This window comes from Centruroides vittatus, unplaced genomic scaffold (genome assembly GCF_030686945.1).
Source record: "Centruroides vittatus isolate TY-2023 unplaced genomic scaffold, ASM3068694v2 contig_628, whole genome shotgun sequence".
Classification (NCBI taxonomy): Eukaryota; Metazoa; Arthropoda; class Arachnida; order Scorpiones; family Buthidae; genus Centruroides; species Centruroides vittatus.
Genome location: NW_027122385.1, coordinates 5,044,122 through 5,064,670, shown reverse-complemented (window position 1 = coordinate 5,064,670; position 20,549 = coordinate 5,044,122). Strand labels below are relative to the sequence as shown.

Sequence of the window (20,549 nt, the reverse complement as noted above, 5' to 3'; positions counted from 1 at the left end):
AGCAAAAGAATACAGGAACACGGATATGATGTCGCCAACCATATCACCGTCCTAGCTGCCTATGCCACACACCCAGAAATATTAATACAAGCCGACTTCCATAGGGCCAAATTGGTAAAAATGTCAGATCAGGTTCAACACCTTTGCAACATTGAAGCGTTGGAAATATACAAAGCCGGCAACTGTATTAATGCGAAAGATACCGAAAGATTTATGCGAAAGATAAGATTAATTGCATGTTAGATCATTCGCAATTATTGCACGCGGGAGAGGTTCGATCGTTTGAATTTTGAAATAATTCTTTTTGCATTCTATTTCAAAACCGTCGATAAAACCTGACGAAGATCGCGGAGGCGATCGAAAACGTTAGTTAATTAGTTGTTAATTTTCGTATGGAGTACCGGAAATTTAAAAGGCTTAGGAAGTGATATTGGCGAAAGATACCGCCAATATTTCGTATGCATGGAAGTGGTGCTATGAGAAAAAGCGTAAACAACACTAGCATGTTGCTAACGTTTCTACAGCAGCAAATACATCGTATTATTTATTTGTGGGATGTAACAATATTTTTATCACTTCTGTAGCATGTACGGTGAAAATTAGTTTCCAATTTTTAAATAATTTGGAATTTAAAATAATTTTAAACACGTTGTTCGAATTCCAGTTTCAAATTTTATACGGTCAATAGCCTGACGAAGACCAAGTTTTGGTCGAAAACGTTAGTTTTTATCTAAAGCTATTCGTACTGGGATATAGAAAAGGTTTTTAGTGTGTTGATTTATTTTAAGAATTACAGTAGAGAGTCGTTAATCCGAATCAATTGGGGACTGGGGTCATTTGTTCGGATAACCGATTATGTACGAAAAAATATACAGTATTAATCTGTCCGATGTTCAAATTTTTCTCCGTTGCGTGTCGCTTCGTGTTGAATTTTCGTCGATTTTAAGCCTAACGAAAATTTTTATAATAATAATCGAGGCTATTGTATCGTTAAAAATGATTTCTTTATTTCGTACAAACAAAATAAATATATCGAAGAATATAAAAACATGAAAATTATACTTTAGAAGTAAATCTAGTATCAAAAATGTTCGATTCAGTACGACACAGTCCGACTGAAAATCGTTCAGATAACCGGCGATTCGGATTACCGGGGTTCGGATTAACGACTCTCTACTGTAATTATATTTAAAGACTTGTAACATATATTCTTTTAGAATGCAGTTACATAACACTCGGAGATTAGAGAGGGAAAACATATCCTCAATTAAAATTAATCACAAAATACGATCTCGTAAATATTTACAGTAAGAGAATTTTAAATCGCGATAAGAATTTATTAATTAGTATGAATGGGAAGCAGAAAACTGATTGTGTATATATATTTTGTTAAAACAGCAATAAAGTGATTAAGTGAATTATTATCGAATTGCACTTCTTCAATGACCAACGATCAGCAGATGGAAGAACAGAAAAAGGAGAGCGAAGAGGCCGAACCAGTGGTAGAACCACCCGATGGAGGATGGGGTTGGATAGTTGTCATGGCATCTTTTATGTGTAACGCTATCGTCGATGGCGTCATTTTCTCATTTGGAATATTTCTGAAAGAATTTACTCCCGTTTTCAATGAAAGCAAAGCGAAAATTGCGTGGATAGGATCCTTGCAAGCTGGATGTTACCTCATGGCAGGTAATTCTGCTCTTTGTTTTATTAACTTAAAATAAGTTATTATAAAGTTATAATTATAAAAAATAATAAACATTCTTAATGATTTTATTGTTTATTATTGTATTAACCTTATCAAATGGATAATATATTAGAGTGGTTTCATTGTTGATCCAAGATGAATAGATAAAGATTGGTTGGATAACAGATGAGAAAATACATTATAGATCATTTCAGATGATAAAACTCATTAAATATTATTCAGATATTCTTTATTATAATTACATATACATATTTGTAATTAGTAGAAACGTGATTAATGCGTTCTTCTACTTGATATTCCAGTAGAATCATTATTTAATTAGGTTCTATGCAAATAGCTTCATTGAGATCATCCTGATTTCTTAAAGAATAATCTCATTGTGGCTTAAGAGTCAATAACGTATTTTTTATAAGAAAGTCAACAATTTCTGAAAGTATGCCAAAGTGTTATTCATAATTTGTGTTTTAGACAAGGATCTCATTTTATAGGGTATTAGTAAGATATGAACCATTTACACGATATTAAATCTTAATCTTTTTCACTTAATTTATCAAAATAATTCTTAGAAAATAAATTATATTCGAATATAAATATATATTGATTCATCGAAAAATGATATTTATTCTGATAATTTCAACTTTAAAATGTCTTATTTTGTTTTGATAATTGTTATAGATAATGATAAGTGCACATGATCCTGACATTACACTTATAATATATACAATCTCTATCTGTATATGTATATCTCGACCACTTATAAAAGGGAATTAGGATAGATTATTACTTGGTTTTAGAATAACTTCCGCTTCCTGTAGGGAAAATTACACCAGATTCTACTTGAAATCATCTGTATAAAATTTAGTTATAGATTGCAGTGAAAATCTAAGGTCGAGGGTCAAGGATTTCTTAATAGACTTAGCCTGCTTGACTTAATTATTTATTTTAATGTTATAGGATTTATGTGATCCAATTTACTAAACGAATCTAATTATTATGCTGTGTAGATGCTTAATTTATCACTAAGAGCATGCAAAATGAAAGTTTTGATAGAGTAGGAAAGACAAACTTAAACTAAAGATGGAGTAGAAAATGCAAAATTTTATTTTTTTAAAATTTAAGTAATAATTAAAGAACAAATATATTTACACATAACACAACTAATTTCATCATTAAAAATGACATTTTAAGTAAATTCATATATATATAACGTAGAATTGTATAGTATGAGAAGTTTATCTTAGTTCTTTCTGTTTATAGAATGGTGACAGATAACATTTTTGATAATTTTACAAATAACCGAGATATCGGGCATAATTCTCATTCCAGATAACGATTATATTCTATATTATTTGTATTATGATAATAATTTTTGTAATCGTATTCTTCTGTAAACCAATCGAACGATAATTTACCATTTACTACTTTAGAAAATGGATATTTTTTTATTTATTAATAATTCACTTTAGTGTTTTTAAGCTATTTTTTCCGTTTAATTTATAAAGAAAATTAATTAATTTTTAAAAAATGTTACTTTATCAAATTTTTTTTAGAAGTTTGTTAAAGGTAATTTAACAAATCATTAAGATATTCACGTCAGATTATAGTAAAAAAAAAAACATTTTAATCGGCAAATTGCTTGCGTTTTATAGTTTTATTTAAAATATATAGAACTAGATAGAAAAAATGCATAATATATAAATAAATACTTTTAATATCTAGCAATATAAGATTAGTTTCTTAATGTATAATAATTCAAAAATATGATAGGAAATTATTATAACTACATATTAGTTTTAATATTTTTCAAATTTTAATAAATATATTAAAAATGTTTCAATTGCATCATTGCATAGATTGATGCAACGAGGTATTATCTTAAATGGCAATTGAGTCTTTAAAATGGAGGTCAATGCTTCAAGTAGCAATGAATTCTGTGCAATAGAGTCCAATTTTCATTGCAGTAAATGACTCAAATGACAATTTATTCCATAAAATGTCTCAAGTAGCAGAGGAAATATGCAATGGAATTAATGCCACAAGTTGCAATTGATCCTATTGTAAATTTCAAAAACTAATATTTTATGTAGATTTTTAATCTTACATCCTATCAGATATTGAAATAATTTTTAGAAAGAAAGTAAATTTTAATGTTTTTATGTAAACTTTAATTTATCCGAAAGAAAAAAAAAATTCTTTAACACACGTGTACGTGCAATATTAATATGTAATTTCTATAATCTCTCTAATTATTGACACGATTATGCATATCTCTTTAGCGGTTTATTTCGAGATAATTTAATCCATAAAACTAGCAATTAAAGCACAAATTAAACATTATAATATATATTTATCAATTTGATATGTAATATATTACAATAAAATGTCATACAGTTTTGGTATTTAAATATTATAATTCTCTAAAATTCTAATTTTTTTTTAATACCACGTCTTGAGATTTTTATATAGAAATTTTTAATTCTTTTAAATTTCGAAATTAAATTGCACATCTTCAGACAAATTAATATACAAGATAAAGGATTATGTTTATTTTAATAACATTAAAAACATAAATAACATGAGATCAATTATTAAAATCTCTGAATCAAAGTACGATTCTTGATTCTAAAATTAGACGGAAAAGGTTAATCATTTTATGCCAAAAAATCTTAAAAATCTCATATCACATTTCATAATTTTACGACCTTAACAGCTCTTATCTACTCACTTGTCAGAAAAATTTTTTGATTAAAAAAATTAGCATATTGAGTTATAATATCAAATGCAATTGAGTCAATACTTCAAGTTGCAATTGATTTGCCATAAAGAATAATAAATTTTGCGAAACAAAATCGAAATTAGGACAGTTTAGCCTTTGAAAATTAAATATTTATCTTTTTAGATAAGTAGAATAATCTTTGATTATTAAATCGACGTCATTTTTCTGATGTTGACCATCTTTTTAATGTATATAAATGACGAAAGTTCTACGTAAATGTTAATTTCGATAGCCTTAAAATGGATACTTTAAACCTTACAAAACAGTAAATATTTTTTTATAATAGCATCATTAGCCAATGATAAATTTCCTTAAGTTTCTTATGAACATTCCTTTATATATATATATATATATGTATTTTTTTAATTGGAGTTTTAATTAATAATTAATTTTTAAAACTTCATACTTATCATATTTTATATTTAAAAATGTTAAAAGTTTATGTTAAATACTTCAAAATAAAAAAAAATGAAAATTTACAAAAATGCAAATTTTATGTATTTTAATGTATTTAATCGGTTGAAAAAATTAATTTTTAAAATAGATATGTTTTTCATGAAAAAATACTCGTTAACTGAAAGAATATATTTATTTAAATATATTCTAACATTTCTTTATCGTTTCTTGGAAGAAATCCTGAAACGTATTACAGTGTAGAATTAATATCAAATATTTAGTTAAATTGTGTCATGAAAGAAAATATTTCGTCACGTTCTGACGTATTTTATGTGCAAATTTTAAAGAAAATTGAATATAAACATTCGTTTTATATTTATTCAAATATAAAGAATTAGAATAACGAAAATTTTGAAGTATGAAGTATTTAAGCGTGTTCTCCATCTCTCATCCATATCAGACTTATTGTGGATCTGATCAATAATGGGCATAATTTTGACCAGTCATAAAGCGTAACTAATGGTGCTTCGCGTTGACCAATCAATCAATCACATAAAAATATGTTTCAAATGAAAAAAAAATAAGAATTTCGATATCAAAAGTCCACTTTTAGGCCTATATATATATAGGCCTAAAAGTAAATTTTTAAATGGAATATAAAGAAAATAAAAATAGGTATATATATATATTTTTTCTTCAAAGCCTCTTGAAACTAGAAGAAATTATTAAAATTTCTTTGACATTGTACAATTAAAGCATTTCATATTGAATTTTTAAATATTTCTGCATATTACATTCAATAATTACCATTTTTTATATAAAATCAAACGTTTGCAATAAGCAGGATCTTCACCATTCTTTAAGAATTAAATTCTCAGCAATTACATGAAAAATTAGAAATTAAATAGGATGCATATGAAAGGAGAGAAAGGAAGAATTATAAAATAGAAAATTTATAATGATCGATTGATTGTTTCATTAATATACGCCAGGCACTAGAACATATAGGCTATCTGCAGAGATGCCAATCTTCAGGAAAGTAAAATAATGTAAGGTTTGGAGAAAAACGCTGATTTAAGAAGTAAAACGCTGACCATAAAATCGTAATTAATACATGCATTTATTGGGCACAATATTGCATATCCACTACAATATACAAAATTCATTGTTTTTCGCTTCTGAATGTCGCTGTCACAATCGTAAGTGCTGCTTACAGGCAAAAGCATAACTCACAAGAAAAGGCATTACAGTGACAATGTAATAAAAAGTGTAACTTTTGTAATATTACAAAGCAGTAAAAAACTGAGCACAACACATTAAACCATTTAAAATACAGTGATAAAGAACCATAAATAATAAGACTATCTATACTTGAACGCTACAGAGACTTTTAAGCGCTCCCACTGACACACAAACATAAAAATTTATTTCTTCAAAATTCAAAACATTATTTTAAAAACATTTACGATGTAAAATATGGTTTATCTGACCATTCGTAATATAATCGTCTGGAATATTTTAATAAAGATCCTTATTCAAATATTTTTAATTATTGAGTTAACCCTCGCTTCTGGATCAGTCACTGATCTGAACTTAGCCTATCCCAACGGAGTTTACGAGTGCCTTCTCATTGGTGGCGATATTGTCGCTGCTATATCATCCTCCACCTTCCATATAGACTTAGCGTTATCTGCTTTTTCAGCCGTATATAAGTACATGGTGCTCTGTAGGTACTAAAACTCTTTTATCGATAAAACAGATGATGAGCGCCATTTTAAGTAACTTAAATCAAATTTAGTGCTTTGTAAATAGTTGGCCACTTAACTTTAGTAAAACGCTGGCAACTTGAAATAACGCGACACGCTAACAAAGTATGGAAACTGCCGTTGTCCGCGTTTATTTTTCCCCCCAATTAACTTTTGCCACAGTAATAGTTTTCTGTTCCTTAATTGGTCGATTTAGTATAGGCGGAGCTTTCCCGTTAGTAATACGTCACCATTTTACGTTGACGCTACGATACGTATGTTTAGATGTATTTCATTACTCCAAGATTACATCCGTATAAAATTACAGCAATCGCTGAATAATTCAACTGATTTTTGAGTGATAAAATATTTAAAAATTAAAACATACAGTTTAATTTGTTTTTTAAAGACATGTCGCCAATGCCAAAGTTTCTTATCATTCATATTTCTAATTCCATAAATCCTATTTCGAAGCTCTCAACACTCGTAAACTTATCATGAAAGAACAAACTTTTCCCTTAAATTACATATTTGCATTGAATTGCTAATTGGTAGTTGCACAATCACTAGTAACTACAAGACGTCCAAACGAAAATAAACATTTCTTCACCGACATCTTTTCTAAAGCGGAAGCCAAAGCCACCAACACTTATCAAAAGTATTTTTAAGTGAAGAGATTAGCGAGGTTGAGGAGCGGGCGTTCGGCGCCGCTTTCCTGTAAGCCTAGAAGTTTGACAATGGCGTTTGGAATGTCGAGCATGATTCCACTGACTTTCCAAACTCCATTGTCAAACTTCTAGGCTTACAGGAAAGCGGCGCCGAACGTCCGACGTATACGTTTTCGCGTTTAAAACTTCGGCCTCAACCTCGCTATTGCCAGTTTCCACAAACGTGAACTTTACGAAACATCAGTCTTCTCATCTAGAGTACTGTACATCAATCTCGAATTACATAACAACGTTTATAGTACTCAGATGAGATAATTTTTAAACTCAATTTATAGCTTCGTTGCGCTTCATTTTAAATGTAATTTTAATATATTTATTCTATAATGCCATAAGCTTGCACGGAAATATTTTCTCAAGTTCTGTTATCAACGAATAAATAATATGTAAATTTAAAATTTTTGTCATCATTTTATACAAAAATTAAGCTAGATCGTTAACTTTTATTTATTTAAATATTTAAAAATATATTCTATTAATAAATATTTATAAAAAATTACGTTTTAACAATTAAAAGTCCTATTGACAGTTGCTTAGATTATCCCCAAATTGTTTCAGTGGATTCTTGCAGGAATTGCTCTCTATATACAGGGAATAAAATTTTCGAAATACTGAATATCAATACAAAAATTAGATTTTTCATGATTTACAAAGAATGCATTAAACAGAATCATGCCTATCAAAAAAGTCCTCCTCTAAATGGCATCTTATAATGAATTCATTGATATATCGAATCTTATGCTTTTAATTTTTGATACGTTTAAATTTGCATATTTTTATCTGTAATATATCAATTAATTTATTAAATATAAATGAGTCTTTTTATTATTAAAGTTTTATTTATTTTTGTATAGGAGAAAACAAACTTGGCAATTATTTATAAAAGTAGAAAATTATAGTCCGTTCTGCATTTTACTTTAAAATATTTTAAATTATTTTTAAATAACTATACATTTAAGTTTTTTAGAGAATAAAAAAATGCAAGCTTTTCTGCAGAGCACAAAATATTAGCAGGGAAGCAGATGTGAGGCGCATCCAATTGCCACATAACGTTTATACAATGGAACGTTATGTACTTATGTATAATACATAATATTTGCTTTATATTATCTAATTATATATTATAATTCCATAATTTACACAAATTTATCGTCTGAAAAATGTTTTTAATTTAAACGAATTGCGAATTACAACATTCTTGCTGACAAAATTTAATCTAACACGGAAACTTTAAAATTAGAACTGAAGAAAGTGAATATTTTCTGCGTAAATTTTAAATTGTAATTATGGAATTTTATGTAATTTTTAATTACTAAACAATTTTCATTTGTATTTCTCTCTAAAACACAACTTTCAGCTGCAATGAATTGCTCTTTAATACTGAATTGTATGAAAAGGATTGAAGATCTCCCTCTGAGAGATTAAAAGGCCTCTCGCTTCGAGTGATTTTCACTTATATACTTCATTAAAAAATAAAAAAAACGTAAATTAAACATAAAAGAAGGATGCATTCACACTAAAGCAAATGAAATAATTTTGAATCATGAATGCCACTACAATGTGAATAAGCATTCAGCTTATCTATTTTATTAAGACTTGGAGTTGCAACATTCACTTTTAGATTTTATTAATCCTGGATTATCATCATTATAGGTCCAATTGTCAGTGCCCTGGCGAATACGTATGGTTGTCGGCCCGTAACCATTGCCGGAAGTATCGTTGCAGCTGTGGCTTTTGCTTTATCTTACTTTGCAACCAGCGTTAATTTTCTCATAGTCTCTATGGGATTGCTAGGAGGTTAGTATTTTATTTAATGCTTTTTCCTTAATCATAACCTTTATATTTTAAAATTTGGTAATAAAAATATATAAGTTAACGGTTGCACCAATTTTTTAATATAGTACTAATAGTCAAACATTAGCTCTCATATATTTATATGTCCATTGCATATTTGACTTATTTTTTATTTTATTTTATTTACAGGAATAGGATTTGGCTTCATATTTTTGCCAGCAATAGTAACCGTTGGTTTTTATTTCGATCAAAAAAGAGCATTGGCAACGGGTATTGCTGTCTGTGGATCGGGAGTTGGCGCTTTCACATTGGCACCCGTAGTTCAGATTATGGTCAATGAGTACGGATGGCAAGGTTGTTTGCTGGTTTTGAGTGCCGTAATTCTTAATTGCATGGTTTTCGGATCGTTTTTTAGACCTCTGGAACCCAAGAGAAAACCCGAGCCGTTACCACCCGAACCCGCTAAACCACTTTTGCTAAGGATCAAAGAAGCTAGAGATATGTTGAATAAATGGGATTCAGACGAATCCGTCAGCAATGGATTGCTCATAGGCCAAAACGGTTCTCAATTCGGTTCTCAGTGGAAGAATTCAAACGGTTCCAATTCGCATTCTGTGAAAAACAAAACATATACCGATCAGACTAGTGGAGGAAGTAATACCGATTCTACTATTTCTCATGCGGAAAGCAATAATAGTCCACCCCCTTCTTATAGCGAAGTCGTTAGCAGCGATATGCTTCCCTGTCTTCCCTCTAATCCTTACAGTGAAGTAGCGAGAAGGGCTTCTTCGAGATGGGAGAGAAGATCACCGTCTAAATTTTTAAGAAAGGGATCATGCCAGCCAGAAATGTTGCGACCTTTCTACAGACAAGATATCCTCTTCAGCGCCAGTTTACTTCGATTACCGGAATTTCGTTCGCAGCCAGACATGAAACACTATCACGCCAGTGTTACGAAAATCCCAAAGGAAGTTGAAAGTTCGAACAACGAATTATGGTATCACTGTTCCTCCGCCATGACAGATACCTTTCGACAGATGCTGGATCTATCGTTGCTCACCAGTCCAACGTTTATTTTACTCGCAGTTTCTGGTTTTCTGACCTTGGCAGGCTTTTTCGTACCTTTCATCTACATCATAGATCGTGCCGTGTTGATAGGAATATCAGACGAAGATGCAACTATTCTCCTTTCTACAATTGGTATAACTAATACCGTTGGACGTGTTTTTAGTGGATGGATGTCTGATAGACCGCACATAAATGCGCTATTTATTAACAATTGTGCATTGGTTCTTGGTGGTGTTGCAACTGCAATTAGTCCTTTCATCAATAACTATTACTTGTTGATTCTCTACTGTGCAATATTTGGATTTTCTATAGGTAAGTTGCTCCTTTATCTATCTATTTTTCATTATTTTACTGAAAGAAGTCTACTGCATAAATATACTATGAATATCACATATCATGTATACCAGACAGTCATTATAATCACAATACTATTCAATATTAACATATATTCAAATTACAACGTTAAAATTTTATGATTTAAATATAAAATTATACAATTTATATTCCATTTTAAAATAATTTATAAATAATTAAAATTTTTTTTTAATAATTTGACAAATTACATACAGTACTATATTTTATTAAATTTTAATATTAATACTTGGATATATAAAACAAAAGTAAAACAAAAATTACTGTATCAATTGTATGATTACTTTAAATGTCTTTCTTTCACATCTTTGCACATGATGTGAAAGGAGTAAAATCAAATTAAACAGTTAAATAGCTGTCATAACTGCTGATGATAACTGCTTGTTATTATTCTCAGCACATGATGATAACTATTTAATTCAAAAATTATTTTTTACTTATTTAATTTGAAGTTTTAATAACTATACTCTGAACGTGTTCAATAAACTGTATGAATTATTGAACATGATTTTAATTTTCATGAATTCCAGAAACTGTTTAAAGACTTCAGGATACACCTTAATCTTGGCATTACATTTTGAGTGTGATATTTACTTAATATCAACTGTTTTGAATAAGGTGGTGATGATAATGTTATTTTTTCATTAAAGAAAAAGATGGAAATTAACAGATTATTTAAAAAAATGTAGAAAGATAATAATATTGACATATGTAACAATAATGATACATATTACACTATTTTAAAATTTACTAACACCTTTTCTCCCTCTCTTTTTTTTTTTTAAAATGAAAGCTTATTAATTTATACATGCATTTAGTTGTTTGCACGTGGGAGTCAATGATCTTCCTTTTTAAAGATGCAAGTGCATTATCCTTTGTATGCATATTTTGTATCTTATGGAAATGTATTTTCATCCATTAGATCTTAATTCAAATTTCAAAGATATTAATTTAATTTTTTAAGTCATTGGAAGACACAAAAAGTAACTCCTCTCTATTTAAATTTGTCAATTAAATATTGATTTTGAGCAGAACTAAATATTCTATATTTATAATAACTTTTCAATAGTTATTGTAGATAAACTATTGTATTATTATTATATTCAATACTAACATAATAATAATTATAATTACTATTGAATACAATAATCATTGCACTAAATACTTTGTAGTAGTATTTGGAATGGAATATTTGCAGTGACATATTTAGAGCAATATGGCTTGATAACTTTGGAGTAATAATTATGTAAAACATACTTATTTCCTGATGATTAGTATTTTATAATCTCTTAAAACTTTCTTATAAATAAAATTATTGTAATAAATATTTTTATTTTAAAAATCTTTAAGAGATTTTAAAATAGAATAAAAATATTTATTACAATAATTTTATTTATAAGAAAGTTTTAAGAGATTATAAAATACTAATCATCAGGAAATAAGTATGTTAAATAAGTACAAGTGTACTTATAAATAAGTACAAGTGTACTTATAAATAAGTACAAGTGCTCTTCCTGTAATTCTATTATGGGAAACAGCTGATTCATAAATGTTAACATTTATGAATCATTTTGAATGACTTACTATGATAACTGAATTCAGTTATTATGGTAAATCATTCAACTTGATTCAGTGATTGTTAGAAAATAATAAAAACATTATATCTATAGATTTAGAACAGAGGTAGCCAACCCAAGGCCTGCAGGACAGTTCACCACCCACAGCTGCATTTGGAATGACCCCTTGTTATCAACCTCAAAAGTCAATCCTAATATTGAGAAACTGTTAACTGAAAAGCAAATTCAGAAACCACATTGACAGAATTTTAAATTCAGATTCTTTGTTTTTTTAATTAGAATTTCAAGGTTTTTGTTCTCCTTTCAATAAAAAATGTGTTTAGTATTTTGTCACTCAAACTAACCCTAGTAGCTTATTTAATATTTGTTTTTACTCCCACCTAACAACATATTTTAATGATTTTAATGTTTTTATTATCCTTGTTTACTTTTAATGTTATTTAGTTTATCTTTAGTTACAAATTTAAACTGGATGTAGGGGGTGGTAGGACAGTTGTCTGCCAAAAAATTTGTGCCCATTTACACACACATCTGTAAAAAAGGTTGGCTACTGTAAAAAAGGTTAGAATCTTAGAAATATTATATACTTAAATACTCTGTACTTCTAAATCCATGCACCTTATACTTTTATACTGTATAAATGATCAATTCATTTATTACAATATAAGATTGCATAGATTTAGAAATATAGAAGCAAATCATACTTTCAGTTTTCTAAATCTATAATCTTATGCTTCTATAAATTATTTCATATAATTCTTGATCTTTTTTTCTTCTTTAATAATAATAACAAATGCACTATTAATGTTAATGCACTATCAGAGTTTATTTCTCTTAATCTATCTGGCATTAACTTTTACTAGACTTTGATGGTTGCTGCACTTCCTTACACCTATTTAGCAACAGACCACCCCTCTTAACAACTAATGACACATTTTCTTGATAAATGCATCCGGATGTAATTTCATATCTTAAAATAATCAAAAACGTAAGTGTTTTTAAAATTATGACACAATTTATTTCATTTGATAATATAAAAAACACAGTTATATTTTTTATGTAAAGATTTATGAATAAATTATAATATGGTAAAATAAAATAATTATTAATTTCCATCATTAGGTCATAAAATATTGAATAAACTAATGCATCTTTTGCATGAAAATCATAATTATATTGAAAATGCTTTGAAATTAACTTCAACTTTAAATATATAAATTTAGTTTGTTTGAAAAATAAGGAGCTTCATTGTTGAAACAGAGAATTTTATTTCAAAAATGACATATTTGTAACAGGTAGCAAGAGCAGTACTATATGTTATAGTCAACGTAGCAAGGGTTGGTAAACTTTGTGGGGCACTGATATCCCACAAAGTGACAAACCCTTACTACATATTACTATTAGAAACATGTATAGTATCTTTTTTATCTTTTTCAGTTAATTCAATGAATAATTTTTTGTTTTTCTATGTATTTTTCTAATAATATATTGTATAATCTCATATACTTTCAACTTCTGTCTTCTTGGCACACATCACCAAGTGGCATCATCTCTCATTTCCTATTTGTTTTGATTATTACTCCTCTTAAGCTAAATATATGTATATGTATAAATTAATCTTTATTTTAAAAAAATAAAGCTTAATTTATATATATTTAACAAAAGACCTAAAAACACCTTTTAATCTTTAACATTTTTGTTATAACTCCTTACAATTTAAAAGTTATTTCTGTTTCCAATAAAATTTAATCTATACAAGAAATCCTCTTAGGTCACATTCTAACTATAAAATATAACATTAAAAATATAAAATAATATTTCTTATTTAAAAAATTTTATATTTAAGTAAAATTTACTTTTGTATTTGTGACACATTATAAATTTTATCACTAATATTAATAAAGCAGTTCATCTAAAAGACTGAAAGATAAAGAAATTAAACAATTTTCAACCCCCAAATAGATCATATTTTACATTCTATTAGTAACATCATTATTAACATCGAAATTTGATTAAAATTAAAGGCTGAAACTATAGGTAATCAACATAAAACATAATAATGATAATGCTTAATTATCATTAGTTAAAAATGGAATCTCTATGTTTGTCAACAGAGAAATTGGGTATCATTGTACACGTTTTACCGAAATGTAGGTCAATTCACGGATTGTTTCCGCCCGTCACTAATTAGAGAAGCTCCAAAACGTTTCCAACAACAAAATTTTTAAAATAGTTCATCTAAACAGTGAATATTTTTTATTTCGAAACTACTGAATCTATATGATGAGTCATAAAGGATACTCATTACACAAGTCATACACGCGTGAGCAACACTTTATTTGCGTCCTCTTAAATGTGTATTTTTTACATTACTAATCATTCTTTAAATAAAAATATTCGTAATTATCGTTTAATAAGTTTTTGGAAGAGATTTCAATAGCTAAGAAACGGATCAAGTATATTGATTGTTCTTAGTATAATTTTGCATATAAAAATGTACAAATAATTGCCTAATTCGCATTCTCAAATTAATAATTATCCTCCTCACCCTTTATATATATATATATATTATACAGGGTAACGTTATCGAGTTTAATGATTCTTACAGGGTATAAATTATTTAAATTAGCATTTGAAGTCACTTAAATGTGTTCAGTGTTTGTTCTCAACTTCAATTGTCACGGAAAGCATCAAAGAAAGGTCGACTGATCTGCACATTTTTCTTCAACTGAATGACGGTATCTCGAAGATCGAGTGTACTAAATCAACTAAAAAACCGTGGAGGAGCTCGAATTATCTGTCGAGTGTGAAATCTTCCCTATTCTTCAAAGCTAATATCAAATAAAGTTTAGATAAGATTGAAGATGATCCGCATTGAAGTCCACATCAAACATATTGAATGCATTACGACTCCAACTTTTGATTTTTATGATATTTGCGTAAGATTTGTATACCTTGTTTCATTGTAGTAAGGCATTAAACTTGTTAGATACATTTTGGGCCACTTTGAATATTTCATTTAAAGCATGTTAATGAAATGAATCTATTAATCTACGTATGAAATTCACTCTAAATATTCTCAAAAATAATCAATTAAAAAAATTCATTCAAAAGAGTTAAGGGCACTGGATCAAAGATCTTTTATAAAATTTTAATGGTTAATTTTCCATTTATTTTTTTCGACCAATCTTTCAATTAAAAAAATAATAATAATAAAACATTTAGACGTGGAATGATGCATAAATAAAGATCCAAAAGGAAGGAAAACAGATTATAAACAAAATAATAATAATTAAAATAAATAAATACAATAATAAACTGTGAGAAAGCAGGTCAAAGTTCGTGGCATCATTTTTATTGTTTAACATTGATTTATCGCTCAAAAACCTTTTATAAATAGAAATATGTTCAGCTAATACTGTTCTTCCTAAGGAAAAGGATCTAAAAGATCTAATGTTAACAAAAAGAAAATATATCTTTAAAATTAAATATAAATAGTTGAATTCAGTAATTGAATGAAAATTAAGAAAAAATGTCTCTATAAAAATAGCTACATTTTCAAATTTATTCGTTAACATCTTTGTTAATGGATATAGTTTGTTGGATATAGAAATTGCGTGTTTTTGTGAATTAAAATGGCCCTTCTATATCATTTCTGCATTTTAAAACAGTAATCATCTTCATTTATTCAAAATAAATGTTTAAAAGGTCTTTTCGGATTAAGTTTTTAAAAAATTCTTAAAACAGAGGAAATTACGTCACGAAACTTTGACCTCTTTATACTCCAGATAAGAAGTCCGAGGATTTTTTACTGAATTTATATTATACTCTTAATATATAAAATTAATTTTATTCAGTTTACTTGAATAAATTTAATGCTTACAATTATTTATTATTATAAATTTATTTAATGTAGCATTTAATTATCGAAGTAAATCAAAAAATATTCGTACTGTAATTAGTCTACATTAGTGTACGGTAGTTACGATGCTCGATTTAACGCCCTCGCTTTAACGACTGTATCGTAGCTTTCCTCTTGCTTTTTGGGCATTTGTGTGTAGAATTATAGTTAAAACTATTCAGAAAACGTATTCTCTATTTATGAAATTGAACATATATGAATGCGATGGCTCTCTTAACTATGATGTCTACGTAACTATGTCTCTTAACCAAAAAATTGGCTTTCTGGACCTCTCTTAACTTGTTAAGAGAGGTCCAGATTAGGTCGTTTTTTAGGTCGTTAAAACTTTTTTAAAATCAAATATAGAGCAATAATTACTATATCGTCAAATTTTGGCACAATTAATATATAGCCAAGATATAATTATTTCAAATTTGGCAAATAACAATGTTTCCTCATCATAATCATCATAGAGCCATCTAATACTGTTCTTCCTAAGGAAAAGGATCTAAAAGATCTAAAGTTAACAAAAAGGAAAATATATCTTTAATTTAAAATTAAATATAAAAAGGAGCAAAATTCCAGTTTATCTTCTTAGAACATCCTCTTATTCCTGTTAAAAATTATATTGTAATTTCATGGGACATATAATCTAGATAAAGCAAATATTCGTTCTTAACTGTAAAATATTCACGAATAAAACTAGAATTATTTTGAATAATTATGCAAAAATTTGTGTTAGTTAATGTTCAGACAGAGAAACAAAAGTGAGAAAAGATAGTAAAGATATACGTAATAAAGTCGAGACCACTATGCAAAAGATTACTTACTGTAGAGGTAAAGTATCGTTTGACTATTGACGAATTTGTTTCTTTACAGAAAAGTATTTTCTAATAATTTTTAATCAATCATATTAAAATAAAATGATGATGAGATTTTGGAATGTGATTATATTTGAAAAGAATCTGGATGAAAAGAATGAACACGCTTTCTAGAAAGATACTAAAGAGCAAGAGATCATGGGATGATCTAGGGTGGTGATGGAGAAAACAGTTGAAAGGAGGTGTTTAAAAAATTGGAACAGGGCGGGAGGATGTCTAGTTTAGGACATTGAGAAAAAAAAAAATGGAAAAATTGATTCGGCTGATCTGGGAAAAGCCGGAACAGTGGAATGATGATGATGAAATGTAATGTTAGTCTTTCGTAACATTACATTTCATCGAATCACCACAATCACTGTACTACAAGTCTTAAACAGTTAACTTGTCAAATTTAGACGATTAATAAACACCCGATTAATTCTAATCTCAACGTATAAAATGTGTTAATCCGAGATTAACGATATTACTAATCTCCAGATTAGTTTAATCTACAAGTAAATATTAGGCGAATTTTATTTAAAATTATTTTCTTATATCAACATTTATTTTTATTTAAAACAAAATATAAAAAGAATTGCATTTTGACCCGTTCGATAAGCACGAATCAGTTTGTTTTTTTGACTTGATCTGTGAACGTGTTCTAAATCCTAATTAAAGTCCATTTAGTAGATCACGTTTTAGCATATCGAAGCAATAAATTACGTATTTTGTCACGGTTCAAATTTCATTGTTAGGTCAAACGAGAGAAAGATAGAAGTAAATAAAATATTGCTCTCGATAATAAAATCAATTTCGAAAACTAAAATTTCATTCTATTCTTGCTTTTATATATATATATATATATATATATATATATGAACTGGCTGATTTTAGTCCTACTTTTTTTACGTGAATCGCCTATAATTCTAGTCTTACTTTTTATTATAAATTGCTTTTCAAATTAGGCAATTTATAATAAACAAGTCTCAGAGAGATTTTACGTGGTAAATAATCTAAAAATTTGGCTTAAAAACATTCAAAACATTAACTTTTATTAAAATTATTTTATATTTTGCTCGAAATAAAACAAAAACATTGTGAGAAACGATAATTACAATATGTATTTTCTTTATGAATCTAAAGTTCCAATTAAATATCGATGAATCATTAATTTAAATATCAAAGTATCTTTAAAAATTTCAGCTAAAATAATAATAAATGTGCCAAATAAATCAAAATTAAACTGGAAATGTTTAGTTAATTATCATTAGTAAGAGATTATCGTTTGAGTTCAAGGTAAAATCAATAATATAATACCATTTAAACAATTTATGAACGATAATTAAATTATAAAATATTTATTTATGACTTTTAAAACATATTTTTTAAATTCTTTAGCTTGTTTCGCTGCATTGAGATCCATCATTGCAGTGGACCTTCTTGGACTAGAGAAATTAACCAATGCGTTTGGATTGCTGCTACTCTTTCAAGGAATTGCAACAATTATTGGATCACCCGTTGCAGGTAATTCACTTTTTAAGAATTTTTATCGTTAATTAAGTATTTTTATTTAAAATTTATCACTTATTTAAGGTTTTTTCTTCGATTTAACTGGAAGTTACGATGCGTCATTCTTCATTGCTGGAACTCTGATTTCCATTTCTGGATTAATGTGTTTTCCACTTCCAAAAATTTCGCGATGGGAAAAAAGTAGAAAAAGTCGAACTGAATCGGTTCCTCCAGAAGTCATAGTAACATCCGAAATGGATTCATTGTGATCTTGCATAAAACACCATAAGAATCATTAAATGGCGAGTATATCCAAAGATACTGAAGAGTAGATGACTGCAAGAAAATACGAAGCAAAACTCGGATGGAAGCGAGAAATCGCCAATCTAAAAAAAATGGATTATTTAGCAAGGATTCTCTTCGAGAGGAATATCAATACGGACCAAAATTACTGTGATATGAACCATTGTACCTTTAGAAGAAAACGTTTCTTACAGGACCCTTGCTACAAGAAATTAGATCTAGAATCGTACGTAGGAATTAATCCGTTAAAAGGAAAAGGATATCCTTAAAATATTTAGCTCAAGAATTTAAGATTTATTGTATTTATTTTCACATTAGTCCACTGCTTCTAAACTAATCCAGACTTAAGTTGGAATCAATTGCTTTTTATTGCAATGTCATTTTACAAAATTCTGTAAATAATCTGTTGCGTATTCTTGCAACAAAATGCGGAAACGAAAAATGTATAAAAGTGGATCATCTTTAGCTCTTAGCAACCGAATCGTCAGTCAGAGTAAACATTTTCTAAAGATATCGTGTTTTTAACAGCTGCTGCGATGTTAAAAAGATAGCGGGTCGAGACCTTGACAAAGGGAACGACCGCAAATATCCACTTCTAAGTAGAAAATTGTTTAATTCAAGTACATAAAATGCAACAAATTTGCCATCTAGATTTATATTTTGCATAACAGTAATTAATTTTTTGGGTGCTTAAAACGTTTTAAATATACAGGGTACTAAAAAAACAATTGGGGTGCTGAAAATTGTTTTTTTGCTTTAAATAGATGTGAAGTTATATAAGAAAAGTCGGTTAAAAAGTCTAGAAATGGTTTCAAATATTTTTTTAAATTAAAGTTTATAGCATTGTTTATGCTTAGATATTAAATTTTATGCTACACAAATCACACTTGTATAGAATGTAAAACAATGATTTAGATCTATATAGAGAAAAAAATAATTCAGTATAGCCGAATCTTTATGCTTTATATCTATATATAATGAGGTGTAGAGGGTCCCGAATTTATTTACATGATTCACAACGTGTAATTCCTATCTCTTATAACATAAATTTCAACGATAGTTTGCAAATTTGCAATGCCTGTTATAAACTACTTCCAGCATCTTTGTGTTTTATAATATAAAAAATTGTTTATATAATGCTTTTAAAATGGCTAACAAAAATTTCCATACACAACAGTTATGTATTGCTTCGAGCAACATGCAACTGCTGTGTATGGCAATTAAATAAAAATCGTTTAAATGATTCTAAATTAAAAATATTTTTGGACTTTTTAAGTAGAAAATAACTTCCAGCACCCTGTATAATGACTCCTATCCACTGCCAGACTTGCATTTCTTGATGATCAAAACACATTTCATCAAATTTGAATAATATATAGATATATACATATATAAATATAATTTACATTTATTTAAAGAGGAAAAAAAATCAAATGTATTGTATATTAATGACTCAATTTTTCTTTTTCTCATCATATTTTTTTTTCTTTCATTTTTCGCTGGCGAATTAAGATAATTTCTAATCGTCAAATGTGAAAGTGTATTGTAATGTTTTATATGTATTTGTATACTCAATGTATTTTATAAAGTTATATTTCACAATAATTAGTAATTTATTCTTTCATTTGTATGTGTGTTTGAAATGATTTTCATCATTATTATTATTTGAAATTAAATACCCTAAAACAGGGATGGCAAACCTTTTTGAGTCTGTGTGCCATATTGTAAGCATACTTAGCTTTAAAGATATTAATGCGTGCCAAAGTCTTAGACTTCTAATAATAATATTTAAAGAAATTAAATGAATACCCTTTA

General features: G+C 27.9%; 1 protein-coding gene across 5 annotated transcripts in view; it reads left to right on the top strand.

Annotated features, from left to right (window-relative positions):
* LOC136979575 (monocarboxylate transporter 5-like) overlaps positions 1-20,339 on the top strand; it is a 39,476-nt gene extending 19,137 nt beyond the window's left edge. For all 5 annotated transcript variants that reach the window (XM_067275586.1, XM_067275591.1, XM_067275589.1 and 2 more), the window contains exons 2-6: positions 1,399-1,689; positions 9,004-9,147; positions 9,334-10,524; positions 18,321-18,446; positions 18,516-20,339. In XM_067275586.1, the coding sequence (XP_067131687.1) occupies positions 1,443-1,689; positions 9,004-9,147; positions 9,334-10,524; positions 18,321-18,446; positions 18,516-18,700 (1,893 nt within the window). In that variant the 5' untranslated portion in view covers positions 1,399-1,442 and the 3' untranslated portion in view covers positions 18,701-20,339. The remainder of the gene's footprint in view (positions 1-1,398; positions 1,690-9,003; positions 9,148-9,333; positions 10,525-18,320; positions 18,447-18,515) is intronic.
* The last annotated feature ends 210 nt before the right edge of the window (positions 20,340-20,549 follow it).